The 15173-nt window shown below is 47.3% G+C and overlaps 1 protein-coding gene across 2 annotated transcripts in view; it reads left to right on the forward strand.

Annotated features, from left to right (window-relative positions):
- The window catches only part of PRKG1 (protein kinase cGMP-dependent 1), a 368725-nt gene that overhangs the window by 14526 nt on the left and 339026 nt on the right, over positions 1–15173 (forward strand). Inside the window, exon 1 of one of the 2 annotated variants that reach the window (XM_064429923.1) lies at positions 14706–15167. The exons of the other annotated variant lie outside the window; for it this stretch is intronic. Within the exon in view, the coding sequence (XP_064285993.1) occupies positions 14857–15167 (311 nt within the window). The 5' untranslated portion in view covers positions 14706–14856. Of the gene's footprint in view, positions 1–14705; positions 15168–15173 lie in introns of those variants that run through there. 2 annotated transcript variants of the gene reach the window in all.

A 15173-nucleotide genomic window follows, 5' to 3' on the forward strand; every position in this document is an offset into this window, starting at 1 on the left:
CCTTCTGAGAACATGGAGTCAGATTCATCATTCCTCCCCACCAATACAACATGATAGCGTGAATTATGACATCTATATTGTGTTACCCTTCTCATGAGACTGAAAACAGAATAAAAGTTTTTAAAACACCTCTCAGTTGTCCCATCTCTGAGTCAGAAAAAAGCACAGTCCAGCAGGGGGACAGCCCTTAGTTTAATTCTGGGAAGTGATTAAATAAAGCTCCCAAAAAACCGATGCCAGGGAATAGAGGGAGGGAAAAGCTGCAGAGCCCCCTGGCTTTCCTGGGAATGAAAAAACGCTTTCAGCTCAGCCTCCCCACCCTGTGCCCCGGTGAAGGGCCTCACAGAGCAGAGATGTCTCTGCAGAAGGTTGGAATGAGGGCTGTGCACGGCGCTGCTGCCCTGTGGGTAACCACAGCACCCTCCAGGAGCTGCCCATGGAGCCGGGGCTGGCCCCGCCTGGGGGAGCCTGAAAGGCTGCCCTGTTCCCTCTCTGGGCTTTTGATCACGAAGGGTGCCTGGGGGGAGGCTGCCAAACCCCCAAACCCAGGGGGAAGGTGGGGAGAAGCCACTCCTGTGTGCTGGCGTCCAGGGCTTGGCGCTGGAAATATTTTGGCACAGCTCTTTGGGGATGGAGGGGACAGGGGGTGGCAGCAGAGGCTGCAGAGGAGATTTGAGGATAAACACGCTTGGGGAGGAAAAATCCGGGTGGTTTGGGGGTTTTAGAGCATAAATCTGCTCAGCTGGGGTGGTGATGGGCACTGCTGCAGGTGGAGACGTGGGTGAGCCTTTCCCAGGGATTTTGTGCACCTGGATATTTGTCCTTGTTCAAAATAGGTGCCTCATTTTTCACATGGAAAAATGGATTCACCCATCTTCCAGTTGTTGTAAAGCCTTTTGCTGCTCCTCCAAAAATGCCACTTAACACTGAGCATTTAATAAATTCTAATGTTAATATGATGTAAAATAAGATTTTTATTCTGTTTTTTTTTATAAGCCCCTCTGCCCTTGACAAATATCAGCTCCCAGGTATTTGTTTACCTTCTCCAGCCGCATCCTGTGCCACAGGGGGGATTTTAGCTCTCCAAAAAAGCAGTTCAGCCTCAGCCACCAGGAGTTACAGTGGTAACTCCTTCTTGGAGTTACCTTGGCCTCTGGCTGTATCTTGTCCTTTGAGTTCATGGTTTCCTGCTCACACACTGGGGAAACTTCACCCTTGTTGGGTTTTTGGTTTTTATGGGGCAACTGAGAGGTGTTTTAAAAGATTTTATTCTGTTACTGGTCTGGATGAATAGCGAGACACCAGAGATGTTAAACTTAACACCGCTCCATCAGAAGCTAACCCATTTCCTGGTTACAATACTTTACAAATGTTTATTTACCTCATTAACTTTTGCTACATAATGTTGCTATTGCTTCTAACACTTTTTTAACATGACCTTGCTACAATGTATCTTTCAAGTTAATTTTCTGAAATACTTAGTCTTTTTGCAAGGCTATGTTTTGAAACTCGTTGAAAGTTATTTCTAGTCAGTCTCTCTGTCAACAATGTTACCTCTATTCTATTCTAAAGATGAAGCAACTGAGAGGTGATTGAAAAGATTTTCTTTTATTATTAGTGTCAATGAATGGTAAAACAAAAGATACAAAACTTAACACCATTCTATCAAAAGCTAACTTATTTCTTAGTTACAAATATCCAATACTTTATAAATATTTTTTGCTTATTAACTTGTACTTTACAAAACCACTATTGATTCTAACACTAATCACTTCTATTTTTTTACATAATCTTGCTAAAATACATCTTTCACAGTTTTAATTTTCTAAAATCTTTAATCTTTTTACAAAACTTTGTTTTAAAACTTATTAAAACATTTCTAGCTCAATCTCTCTCTCAGCAATGTTATCTCTCTTCTATTCTAAAGATGAAGGAACTGAGGTGTTTTAAAGGATTTTATTCTAGTATTTGTCTCAATAAAAGGTCAAACACAAAAGATACAAAACTTAACTCCATTCTATTAAAAGCTGACTTATTTCTTTATAAATATACTTCAGCTTATTAACTTTTACCACACAATATCACTATTACTTCTAACACCAATCACTTCTATTTTTACATAATCTTACTAAATACATATTTCACAATTTTAAATTTCTAAAATATTTACTCTTCTTACAAAACTATATTTTAAAACTTATTAAAATTTATTTCTAGCTCAATCTCTCAGCAATGTTATCTCTATTCTATTCTAAAGATGAAGCAACTGAGAGGTGATTTAAAAGATTTTCTTCTATTATTTCTCAAAAAATGGTAAAACAAAAAAGGTATAAAACTTAACACCATTCTATCAAAAGCTAACTTATTCCTTTATAAGTATTTTTAGCTTATTACCTTTTACCACAAATATCACTATTACTTCTAACACTAATGACTTCTATTTTTTTACATAATCGTACTAAAATACATCTTTCACAATTTAAATTTTCTAAAATATTTGATCTTCTTACAAAACTATAGTTTTAAACTTGTTTCTCACTCAATCTCTCTCAGCAATGTTATCTCTATCCCACAACTTCCCTAAATCAACACACCTCATCCCCGTGTTTACACACAAATATACGAAACCCTATAAACTTTCTATTAAAAGTTCTTTACACATCCATTCCCACCCACCCTCTGGGTTTGTGTTGTCTTCCCTGAGGCCCCACCAAAGCAGGGGATGGAGGTGGAGAGGCTCTTCCCAGCAGGAGGAGAGCTCCAGCCTGGCTTTTCTGGGCTGGGCACAGGTGCCACCCCTGTTTTTTGGAGGTCCCAATGCCCATTTTGTGGCTGTAGGGTCCTTCCCTACCTAAACCAAGCACCCACCCAGGCAGGAGAGCAAATCATGGCAGAGATTGTAGGGGAGCAATGCCTGTGCCTGGCACTGTTCTCCTTTCCAGCACATTCCATCAAGGATCCAAAAGGAAAAGGTGATTTTTTCCCCTCCCCAGATTGCTTTGCTGTCACTGTCATCCCTGATAAATCAAGTACTGGACGTGGGGAGGTTTAAAATCATTTTTTTGGTGGCTAAATGCAACCCCAGCCCATTTTCCCTGCTGTGAGTCCCGGGATAAAGCTGAGCTGGGCACGGTGGGGCAGGGCTTGGCTCTGCCTGCCAGGTCCAATCCTGGCACCGACTGCCTTCTGAAGAGCTCCAGGCCATAAATAATTAATACCTGCTGAATTATTCAGCCTGGGTGTGCAGCAGATGAATGCAGGGAGCTGACCAGGCTAGGAATGAGTAATTATGGTAATTAACCCATGCAGCTCACTGGAGGTGCAATTAAGTTCATCCTTCGGGCTGCTGTGATTTTTCAGGCACAGAAATGAGATAAAATGAAACAAACTAAAGCTGCAGATCCAAGAGATGGGTTAAACCATGTGGTTTCAATGATCAGCAGACGAGCTGTGCTCTAATTCAGGTGGATTTATGTTCCAGCAGCCCTCTTTTCCTTCAGGGGGGATCAGGTACATTTTTTAAAGCTTTAATCACTGCTCTCTGCAAGAACTTGAAGATGTTTCTGCAGACTTAGCAGTGTGATATGCCAGTCTCTTCTTTTTATTTCCTGTGTGTTGCTGAAGAGGAAGAAAAATTAAAGAAACAAAAATTTAAAACCCATTAACATAATGAAATGAGTCCTAATAATGCCCTACAAGTGGAAAGCTTAATTTTGCAAACACATCACTTGCCATTCAGTGGCCAGAAAAACCTGAGTTCAAGTTCAAAGGCTTTTCTGGTAAAAAAAATCTTGGGTTGATAATAAACATTACTTAGGGTTGCACTGTGAAGAACTGGAATAACCCTTCTGGAATTGCGTTCATGGGAGAGAAGTTTAAGGAATGCCTGAGATTTTTCCCAAGCTGACATGGAATGGGTTTACCTCTCAGGTTTACCTGAGCTTTACCTCTCATCAAGGAATTACCCAGGTGAGGTGAATTCTCCACTGAAGAGCTCCAAACCTGCTCCAGCTGTGGGAGATTTGGTGAAACCTTTAAATGGGAGGAGTGAGGGGATAAAATCCATAGTTTTACCTTCTTTTGGAAGAGTTGAGCTGGCAAAATGTGGTTTATCCATAGGCTGGAATTTGGATTTGGGGTTCCCACCTCCAAATTCACCTCCTCGTAGGGATTTTATGCTAATAAAGAATTGGGTACTGGGAGGTTTCACCTGAGTGATTTATTGGATTGAATATTGGAATTTATTGGGTTTGAGGACTTATATATTTTCCTGAATCACTTAATCTGCTTGGGTTTGATTTGCCTTTTGCAAACTTTATTTACCACCTGTCCTGGGTGTCTCCTACAAAAAATATAGAGAAGCTTGAGGGATAAAAAAACCACATTTACCTAAATTCCCTATCCTGGTAGGGCTCCTGGATTGATTTTTCTCCCATAATTTACCCCTCCATGCTCAGCATTTGCTGTTCTGCTGCCCAATCAATACTGATCCTGCTTGGAAATTGCATTCATGGTTTTTAAAATCAGAGTTCGCTCGCAAAACTTGATTTTATCTGTACATCTGAGCAGTTTGGGAAGTCAGGGTTTGTTGTGAGGTTCTGGGGAGGTGACGGATTAGCTGCAATTGCAGTGAAATATTTGTGGTATTAGCATGAGCTATTTAAATTTAATTGACTTTTCTGGGAGTTTACAAGAGAATATAAATGGAGAGTAAAAAGAGCCAGACTTCTGAAAATGGAATAATTTAAAATGCAAAGAAATGAGACAAAGCTGTGGCATGTATAGAGGAAATAAACACCCTTCATTTTGTTCAGATTGGTCATTAATACTAAACAATAGGGATGGTTTGGGTCTGTGTGTCCTGAATTTTGTGTGCACACTCAGAGTGGTTGGGAGTTGAGCCAGGAGTGGGTGCAAATCAATGCTTTAATGTCCATTACTGCATCAAATCATTGCTTGCAGCTCACACCAGATCAATCTTTTGCCTCTCTTTAAGGGGGAGCAAAGAGATGGCAATATTTAAGTCTGGTATGATTTACCCTACCACAGGAATGGAAAAGAAAACCTACCCAAAATGTGGTGTCTGCAGGCAGAGCTGTTACAGCTCTGAAATCATTTGTTTATTGGGCAAAATGAATATTAACCAGAAATAAGGCTGTGACTTTGATTGCTGTAAGGGACCTAAGGCAGTGCTGTGGGTTTATAAATGCCCATTTTTATCTAAATAAGCTCCTTAAGATGCCACGTGTTCACTTTTTGGAGAGTTGTAGTGGGTAAGTCAAAAAAACTTGATTAAAAACTTGTGGTAGCCCCTTGCAGAGAAACCCAATAAATTACTGTATTAAAGCTGGGCTTGAGCAATAGTATTGCTATTTTTTAAAAATCAAATTACTATTTTTTTATTTCTATGTTGCATTTTGGTCGCTTTGGGGATGTTTTTTGCTCGGTAGCTGTTGTGTTTTGTTGGGATTTTTCTTGTGTTGCCGCTTTCCCAATGTTTGGCGCAGGGCAGCAGAGGGCGGCCTTACTCCTTGTGTTTGTGTTGTCTCCTGCCGAGGGAAACGGGGATAAAAAGCAGGGAAAAAGGGAAGAATGCGGGGAATGCTGTGCCTGCCCGAGCTGCGGGCCATGTAAGGGAGCGGAGGTGGCACGGGAGCCGCGGCATGCCCAAAGCTGCCAACTCTCTTTGCTGATTGCCCTGCCTGGGAAGCAACAGGAAAAAAAGGAACAGCGGGTGCAAAGCAAAAACAAAGTGAATTTTGTGTGTGTGGAAAGGAGCAGGGGTGGTTTGGAAGCAATCAGAAGGCAACTAGTTCTTAATTACAATACATTATAATAGTTTTTTAACCTATCAACTTTAACCACACCATAGGACAAATAATAATAAACTTCAAAACCAATCATCTAAAATTGCCCCTGTAAAAATTACTACATCTTTCATAATTTTATTTCTCTAAAATATCTAGTCTTTTTTTACAAAGCTACCTTTTAAAACATTGTTTTAGTTCTATTTCTCTCTCAACAATGCCTGTTCTATTCCATGGCATTTCTAAGTCAACATTTCTTATCTCAAAGTTTACATACAGATGCACACTACGTAAGCCTTCTGTCAAGCTTTAAAAATTTTTCTCCAAATCCATTTCCCAAAGTTTGGAAGCAGGCTGTGAGTCTGCTCTCCTGCTCAGGCTGCAGGGGTCTGGAATGTGTTGTTCTCCTGCTGCCTATGCAGGGTTTGTGCCTGATATTGATCCTTCCTCTTCTGCCAAGGACTCTGGAGATGGATTTGGACGTGGGGCTTTGTGTGTTGGGATTGCAGAAACCTGGGATGAGGGAAAGGGCCCTGTTGCCTGGGCCAGGTTGCTCGAGGAAAGCAGGGGAGATAAAGCTGCAGCACAAAGGGTTCTTGCAGAGAAATCACCTGGGGCCAGCACAAGAGGGACCTGGAGCTGCTGGAGAGAGCCCAGGGAGGCACCAGGATGAGCAGAGGGATGGAGCAGCTCTGCTGGAGGAAAGGCTGGCACAGCTGGGGGAGTTCACCTGGAGAGGAGAAGCTTTGGGGTGACCAAATTGTGGCCTTGCAGGGCCTGAAGGGGCTACAGGAAAGAGAGGGAGGGACTTGGGACAAGGGATGGAGGGACAGGACTGGCTTCCCACTGGGCATGGTGGGACAGGGCTTAGCTCTGCCTGCCAGGTCCAATCCTGGACATTGGAAGGATGGATGGGATATTGGGAAGGAATTGTTCCCTGGCAGGTTGGGCAGGCCCTGGCACAGGGTGCCCAGAGCAGCTGTGGCTGCCCCTGGATCCCTGGCAGTGCCCAAGGCCAGGCTGGACAGGGCTTGGAGCAGCCTGGGATGGTGGAAGGTGTCCCTGCCATGGCAGAGGGTTGCACTGGATGAGCTTTCAGGTCCCTTTGGACCCAAACCCTTCTGTGGTCATATAAAAGATCAATACCAGCAGGAATCTCTTTCCCAACCACAGAGAAGCAGACCCAGAACACTTTGCCTTTGCAGCAGCATCACTTCCAGAAGATTTTTCCCCTTAGCTTTAAGGAAGCTCCCAGTAGTTGGTATCACAATTCCCCAGAAGTGACAACTGTGCTGTTTTCCATGCAAACCAAAGACTGGGAGCTGGGGGGAAGAGGTGCATGGGTGAACTTTGCTGGCATGTTTGAATTCTCTGCCATGCAGAGGGGTTAAAGTCAGAGCAAAAGCAGCTGGGAATGGAACTGGAGTGAGGAACACCAGGGCAGGTGAGGAGGTGGAGCAGCACCAGCCAGGAGGGAGCCCTGCAGCTCAGCCAGGGGTTTGGCAGCTGATCTGCACCAGCAGTGGAAGAAAGGAGAGGATAAAAGCTCTGCCCACCCCTGACTCACCCAGGGCACTCAGCTGAGAGATGTTGGCGGTGCTGAGGAAATCAGGCGAGTGCTGGTCTCTAATGCTCTGATGAGTAGAGCAATCAGTCCCTGCAAACACTGACAGAGAAAACGGTGAATATAAACATTTTACACACTCTGAGAGCCCAACCTGATGGAGTTCCCCCAAGCATAAATAAGAAATCGCTGCAGAAGTCAGTGGAGCGCTGTAAAACCTTTGTGAGGCCTGATGTGAGCCCTGTTTGCAGACTGTGCCTGGGTGATTCATGGATATTTCCTTGGTGCTGTAACAAGCCTGGCCCTCTGTGGGGTGCAGCCATTGGTTCTGAGCCTTAAATGATCACAGGGCTCAGCTCCTCTGGGCAGAGCTTTTGGGAAATGTTTTCAGAGACAAAGGGTTTAGCATGGCTGGAATTGTGGCCATAAACACCTGTAGATCCCTAAATAAGTCTGGTGCTCCAATGAAATATTTCTAGTTGCTCAGGACATGGAAATGTCCAAGACCTCAGGATAATTTCTGCCACAAATCTGTTTTTAAAAAGGAAGGCAAATCTCAGTGTAACTTAAAGGAACACCAGCCTGCTCTCCAGGCATGTAAACCCCAGATTTAAAATCTGTGGTTTGTGTTTATTATTATAAATACCTGAAACAGCCAAATGATATTTTTTAATGAGCAGGGGAATTAAACGGATTGTGTAAAGAGGCAGGGCACTTGTTCTCAGTGCATCATGAAATAATGGCAACACACTGGCTACTTTCATATCGGGGGAGCGGAATTTGTGTTTATTTCTAATCCAATTTCAAATATAAATGAATTGTTTTGAAGGCTGGATAAATCAACCCAACAGACCAAGGCAATTATGGGAGGTGAGTGGAGCATTACTGGTGAGGAGAGATAAGAAAACTGCAGGGTCTGAAGGGGTGAGCAGAGGGAGCACCCAGAATTGCAAATGCTCAGGGCTGCTGAGAGGTTTGTCACTGTGAAACCCCCAAAGTGAAGGACTGGCATCAAACAGCCTCAAAATGAGGCTGGAGAAATGAGCTGCTAGCAATTAATATAATTTGGGGCAGGGGGGTGGAGAATGAGCTTCTTGCTGTTCTCACCTTCCTGAGGGTTTTGCTTTCCACCTCTTGCAGCCAGAGCACCGTGACTAAAACAATGAGCGAGGTGCAGGTCAGAGAGGGGAAAAGCTGAAACTGAGGAGTTCAGCTGTCGTGGTGTTGTGTTTTAAAGGGAAACAGAGAAGAATTGCAGCTGTCTTATGGAAGAAATCTCTTTTTTGGTGAGCCCAAGTTTTTTGCAGCATCTGACAAAGACCAGTGCTCTGGCAGAGTTGGGATTGTTGAGCCTGGAGAGGAGAAGCTTTGGGGTGACCTCACTGTGGTCTTCCAGTGCCTGAAGGAGCTACAGGAAACACGGAGAGAGACTCTGTACAAGGGACAGAGGGACACAGGGAATGGCTTCCACTGCCAGAGGGCAGGAATGGATGGGATTTTGGGAATTAGGAATTGTTCCCTGGCAGGGTGGGCAGGCCCTGGCACAGGGTGCCCAGAGCAGCTGGGGCTGCCCCTGGATCCCTGGCAGTGCCCAAGGCCAGGCTGGACAGGGCTTGGAGCAGCCTGGGACAGGGGAAGGTGTCCCTGACATGGCAGGGGGTGGAATGAGCTGAGATTTAAGGTCCCTTTGACCCCAAACCCTTCTGTGGTTCCAAGGGTGCCCTGGGAGTGGTTGTTGCTTGTTGGAGTCCCAGATGATTTGGAAGCCCAGAGGTGATTTCACATGGAGAAGGTGTAGAAAATATGCACTCCAAGGAGGAATGTGTGGGGGGCAGTGAATGTCACAGGGTCACTGAGCACAGGCTGTCCCCACCGTGCAGCTCTGGCTGATGAGAAGTGGAAGGAAGCTGGCCTGGCTATCCCTGTGGAAACCAGACCCAGCACATGGCTCCCACCTTCCTTCAACTGTTCCCGCTTCCCCCAGTCCAGCAGAGATGTGTGTGGGAGCAGAATGAACCTGTTTTCCCAGCAACATCAACTGAGTTGATGTTTTTTACAGACTTCACCTCCGTTGCATCCTGGATCCTGTGGCTCCACGACTAAATCTGCTTCCCTGTATTTCATTTAATTGGTCCCTGGGTTCATTTGCTGGTTGCTTATGGCTGAAAGCAAATGGAAATCTGCATTTCCAGGGTCTGCCTTGTCTAAATACTGCTTTTTGCTCTACATAGTCAGTGCCCTGGGACTGCTGGAAGAAGCAGGGCATGGCCAGTGTCTGATTGTGGTAACTACAAAGAGCACTGAGTGTTTATTTTGGCAGCTTACAGAAGAAATTTCTGCTTAATCCGAGCCTAAGGAGACTTCTTAAGGCAGCTGAATTGTTTAGAACTGGTTTCTGGCTTAAATCAGCCCAGAGGAAGAAGTGTTTAAGCTCTGCCCGTGTCTGATCTTGCTGGGCAGTCCAGCCTTTTTTGGAATGTGGGGAAAATGAACCAGTCACTTGAGGTGTGTCTGGCCAGCAGGGATCAGGATTGTGGCACTGGTTCCTACAGGAGGGGCTGGGATCATGTGTGTGGTCCTTCCTGGAGAAAGCCTGGCCCCAAGGAAGTCATTGTGGCTGAGGATGTGAGAAATGCTCCCAGGAATCCCACAGCATTCCCATAACCCTGAAGGGGACACACAGCCACCATGTGCACCCAGCTGGAAGGGCGAGCTGCTGAAAATCCAATTTTCTGTGTGGTCATGGGAGAAAATCTTCCTGCTTTTGGGGGCCAGAGGTTTCTGTAGATGTGTGGCCAGAGATGGTGGCAATAGGGTCTTGTCAGTGGGGAGAAGAAGTCAGAGGGATGGTTTTGGTTGTTCTGATGGAAGGAACAAGCTTTGAAAGGTTTGTTGAACTTGTGGCTACTGAGAATGATTTTCTGGTGCCATTTTTCTGTAGAGCTTGTAATGAGATGGGTGATTCTCGTGTTGTTTCAGCTCTGCAGCCCACCCAGCAGGAAGCACAGCCCAGGCTTTGCTCCAGCCTGCAAAAACAATGAGGGGAGGCAGATCTCTCACCTTGTACTGACAGGAGGTGCCTTGTGCCATCCATGTCTTCCTTCCAGGCAAAGAGCCCACAAAGGAGAATTTAAATCTTCCATGTGATGAGACATGTGCTTGAAACCACTGTGTTCCTGGAGAATACTCTGCTATTCCATGCTCCCAATGTCTCCTCCTTCAGCTTTGCATGGCACAAACATTCATTTTGGTGTTCTGTGTGTCCCTAATGTGATATAAAAAGCTAAATGCATTATAACTGCAGAACAGCACATTGTTATTTTTTCCTTCAGCTTCTTCTGCAGCGAGCAATTTTTTGTTCCATTAATAAGCCTTGTGGTATTTTTCTTTTCCTTCTCATGCTCTCTACCCCAAATTCATCCTGAGAGGATTTCCTGGAATGGCTGCATGCTCTTCACACTTCTCAATGTTTCTTACTGAGCGTGGAAAGAACTGATGCCCTAAAGGAAAGTCATCAGGATAATCCAGTTCAGGTGCTGCTTTGACTTCCACCATGCAGGAATCAATGGGGTTTGAATGGCAGTGCTCAGAGCTGGACACCTCCACCCCTTTGTGGGCAGGAACAAATGGCTTTCCGTTTTGTTTTAGAGGCTCTGGAAAGGATCAAAATAGGGAGGAAGAACATCCAGTGTCATGAAAAAATAGGTCTTGTTTTCCTAGAGAAAAGAGGCTGAAGCACTCCCCAGATGTTCAATTCCTTCTCCTTGATCTTGGCAAGGCTGCTTTGACACAGTAATTTCAGCTACATCCCCATTCCTGGGGGCTGAATTAGTTCCCAGGTGCCCCCTATAAATCTGTAGGGCCCTGTGACCTCAGAAGGAGCTGCCAGAGGTGCTTCAGGGCAAAAGGAATGGCCAGATGTGCCTTAGGGAGGAGCCGGGTGTGCCTGTGCTTCAGTAGGTGGCACTCCTTCCTCTGCCTTGGGGACTCCGTGGATTTTGGGGATGTGGTGGAGTAGCAGGTGGCATCCCATGGATGAGATGTGGCGAGTCCCAGGTGTGACCACGCCTTGAGGTGCTTTTTGCAAGGGTTCAGCTGCTGTGCTGCCTCCCTCGACATTTTCCTCTATTTTTGTACTTCCTTCTCATCATAAAGGTGCTGCTGTGACTGTGCAGCTAGGGAAGGAATTTGGTTATGTGCCAGTGCAGGGCAGAGCCCTGCAGGTCACAGACCTTCCCAAACCTGCACAAAGCAGCACAAAATCCAGCTGTTTCAACTTTCTGCCATGGGCTGATCTGCTCCTGCAGATCTTTTGGGAAAAGAGTAGAGTGGATTAGGCAGAGAACAAACACCACGTCCAGGAGGAGGAAGATGTTTATGTATGTGGTCAGTGGTGCATGTCCAGCCTCTCTGTCCCTGCTGTCCTGGCCGGCTGGAGCAAGGTGACATTTTCCTGTCAGGGATCGTGCCAGCTCCCTCAGCCTTGTCTTGGGAATCCGGGAGGTGTTTGCAGGATAGGCAGTGTTCAAATACAGTCTCAGCTTGAAAAATGGCAGCTGAGTGGGTGCATTTGGTGACAGATGATCCCTGAAAAGGTTCAGAAGCAGAAGGTATCAAAACCCCGGAGCTGTGCAGAGAGGAAATACTGTGAGTGCAGCAGAGAGGAGAAACATCCCTGCTCCGTGTGATTCCCACCAGCCAGCCCTGGTGTGCCATGCTCTGGGGCAGATCTCTGCAGATGCTCTTTTTTTGGCTTCCCACTCGACATCCAGGCACATTCTGGCAGTGGAGGGAGCAGGATAAAGCTCTGGGAAGTTCATAGCCGAAGGTTTCCTTAAGCTGTGAGCAGCTTCACCCAACACCAAGCCAGCCGGTGCATTCCTGCCATTCTTCTCCCCAAAGCTGTTTCTTTCCATTCCCTGGATCAAGCAGACAAAGCAGCTGCTCTGTTGAGCCTGAGATTTATTTATTTATTTTATTGGGAGCTTTAATTTAAAGGAATGGGACCAGAGGATTTATTTTTATTGGAGCGGGGTGGTGCCATGGGATCCCTGAGATCTGTGCTGGCCTCGTGGTTTCCGTGTTCTGGTTTCTTTGGGAGAGCAGGAATAGCCAGGAAGAGGCAACTGCAGTCTGTCTCCCCATGGCAGAGCTCTGCTGTTGGCTTGTGAAGCCCTTTGGGCTCCTTTGGCCTCATCTTTAAACCAGGGAACACTGGCCTTGGGCTTGACAGCTGCTGGTTATGGTCCCAAATCTAAACCTGGGCCATAAAAACCTCTATTGAGACTCCCAGGGGCATAATGAAAATCTGCTTCCTACCTGGAAATAAATATATATTTTAGGTACACTCAGCTAAATTCCTTGACAGCTTTATGTGCCATAATTTCTCATGGTTTTCTGTGAATCCTTTCTGTTCTGGGGCACTGTTGTCTCAGTCCTGGGTCGTGCCCCTTTCACATGTTATTTTACTGCTTGTCACTGAGAAATTATGCACCAATTTTCCCCAGGGCCTTGATTCTTTTGAATCCTGGTGGGCTTCAGGTAACTGTATCACCTCTCCCTCCTGCAGATTTCACTTCTGCAGGGAGAAAAGCAATAAAACTTACAGCGTGTTGGCTGAATGCTGTTAAAATATTTTATTTATCACTGATTCCCAGTTTGTAGGCAGCAGGAATGCATCTGTTTAATGCCTGTTGTCTTTAAAATGGAAATGTTCAGCAGATATCTGGTACTTTTGTTCCCAGTGAGTTATGTGAGATGGAAATAGGGGGAATAGACAGTAAAAAATGCTGTCTGGACTTAAACCTGTGGAAACAACTGGGGGACTTTGCTTTGTGCCTGGCACAAATGTATCAAGGGGACTGAAAACTAAAGAATTTTGCCCAGATTTTTTCCCCCCTTTTCACATGCATCTCAAAAAATGCAGATCAAATGCATGAAAAACCTGCAAAGCCTCAATGTCTGTGAGCAGAGGCCAGGCCCTTTCCAGCAACAGTGTGGAGCAGGGAGCAGTTCTAATTCCTCATCTTTTATAAATTTATTTTATAAAGACCAGCTGCAGGTTGAAAGCTGGAACCAGTGTGTAACAAGGGGAAAAAAAAAAGGCAAGACCAAAGAAGCTCAGCCCCATACTTAGGGGCTGGATGTCTGGCACTCCCAGCTCATGCCTGGTGTGGGAGTTCTAGACACAAACACGTAGGTGCCACCCACCTCCAAAAAACACACTCAGGGCTGCATCCTCCTCCTCCTCCTCCAATCAAACTTCCAAGAGGGAACAGAAACAGCTGCTGAAAACCTCTGAGCATGAAACCCTGCCAGTGCCCCAGTGCTGCAGAATCTTTGGTGAGGTTCCTGCGCTCTGAGGCTTTCACCACTGGCTCTTCCAGGCTGGATGATTTTTTCCAGGAGCCCCCAAAAGAGCCCAGAGCCCCTTGTTTCTTCCCCAGAGAGCCACGGCTGGAGCTGTGCTCTCAGGGTGGGCATTGCTGGCCCTTCAGCGCCTGGCAAATGGAAGAACCCAGAATCATTTGGCACCGAGGACTTGGCCACTGTGACACATTTATTTGATTTTGTTATTTCTGTGCTGCAGCCCCGTGGGCTGCATAGCAGAGGTAGGGCCACACAGAAAACCTGAGCGCATGAAAGAAAACCCTGCACTCTGGGGAAGTCTGATCAGTTTGGTACAGCAGAAACTTGGGCTTTCACATGGATATTTGGGCCAGGCAGAAAATCTCCCAGATTTTAAGTTAAGGCGGTTTTTTTTTCAGTGTTCTGAAAGCCAGATGCCCTGCCTCCAGGCTTTTCCAGTGCAGACAGACTTGACCGATATTCCCGTGAAAAATCTGGGTTTTTGGAGCCCGGAGCTTGCTGAGGCTTGAGGAGGAGCCATGCCAGACGCTGGCTTGTGCTTCCACTCGGAGAAGACAACAAAACCCAGCTCTTTAAAGGCAAAGTAAAGGGGGCACAAGTTCTTCAAGGAGAAGCGGAGCAGAAGGAGGGAGGGCGAGCAGCACGGCTCGGACCCGTGTGCTGGCCCCCAGCAGAAAGGCTGGGAGGGCAGGCACCGGGAGCTGCTCCGGGCCGGCCCCCTCCCTGCCGGGCAGCCCGCGGGGCGTGGGCGGCGCGGGGCGCGGCGGGGCCGGCGGGAGGGAGCGGGGCGAGCATGTGCATCCTCCCCGCCGCCCCTGCCTCCCTCCCTCCCGCCGCCGCCTCCCCTCCCTCCCCGCTCGCCGCCGCGGGTGCATGTGTGTGTGTGTGTGTCTCGGCTGCCTCGCCAGCCCGGCCTGACGCAGGCGGATCCACATCGCCCCTGACAACACCCCGGCTCCGGAGCGCCGTGCCGGGGGTCCGGCTGCGGCGGCGGCCCCGCGGGGCCGGGCCGAGCCCAGGGGGGCGGCGGGGGCCGGGGTGGCCCGAGCGCGGCGAGGCGGCCCCGGGCGGGGAAAGTTGCCCGGAGCGGCGAGGGGCGAGCGCGGCGGCAGGACCATGGGCACTTTGCGGGATTTACAGTACGCGCTGCAGGAGAAGATCGAGGAGCTGCGGCAGCGGGATGCGCTCATCGACGAGCTGGAGCTGGAGTTGGACCAGAAGGACGAACTGATCCAGAAGCTGCAGAACGAGCTGGACAAGTACCGCTCGGTGATCCGGCCCGCCACGCAGCAGGCGCAGCAGCAAAGCGCCGGCACCTTGCAGGGCGAGCAGCGGACCAAGCGCCAGGCGATCTCGGCCGAGCCCACCGCTTTCGATATCCAGGATCTCAGCCACGTCACCCTCCCCTTCTACCCCAAGAGCCCGCAGTAAGC

Source organism: Passer domesticus, chromosome 8 (assembly GCF_036417665.1).
Source record: "Passer domesticus isolate bPasDom1 chromosome 8, bPasDom1.hap1, whole genome shotgun sequence".
NCBI lineage: Eukaryota > Metazoa > Chordata > Aves > Passeriformes > Passeridae > Passer > Passer domesticus.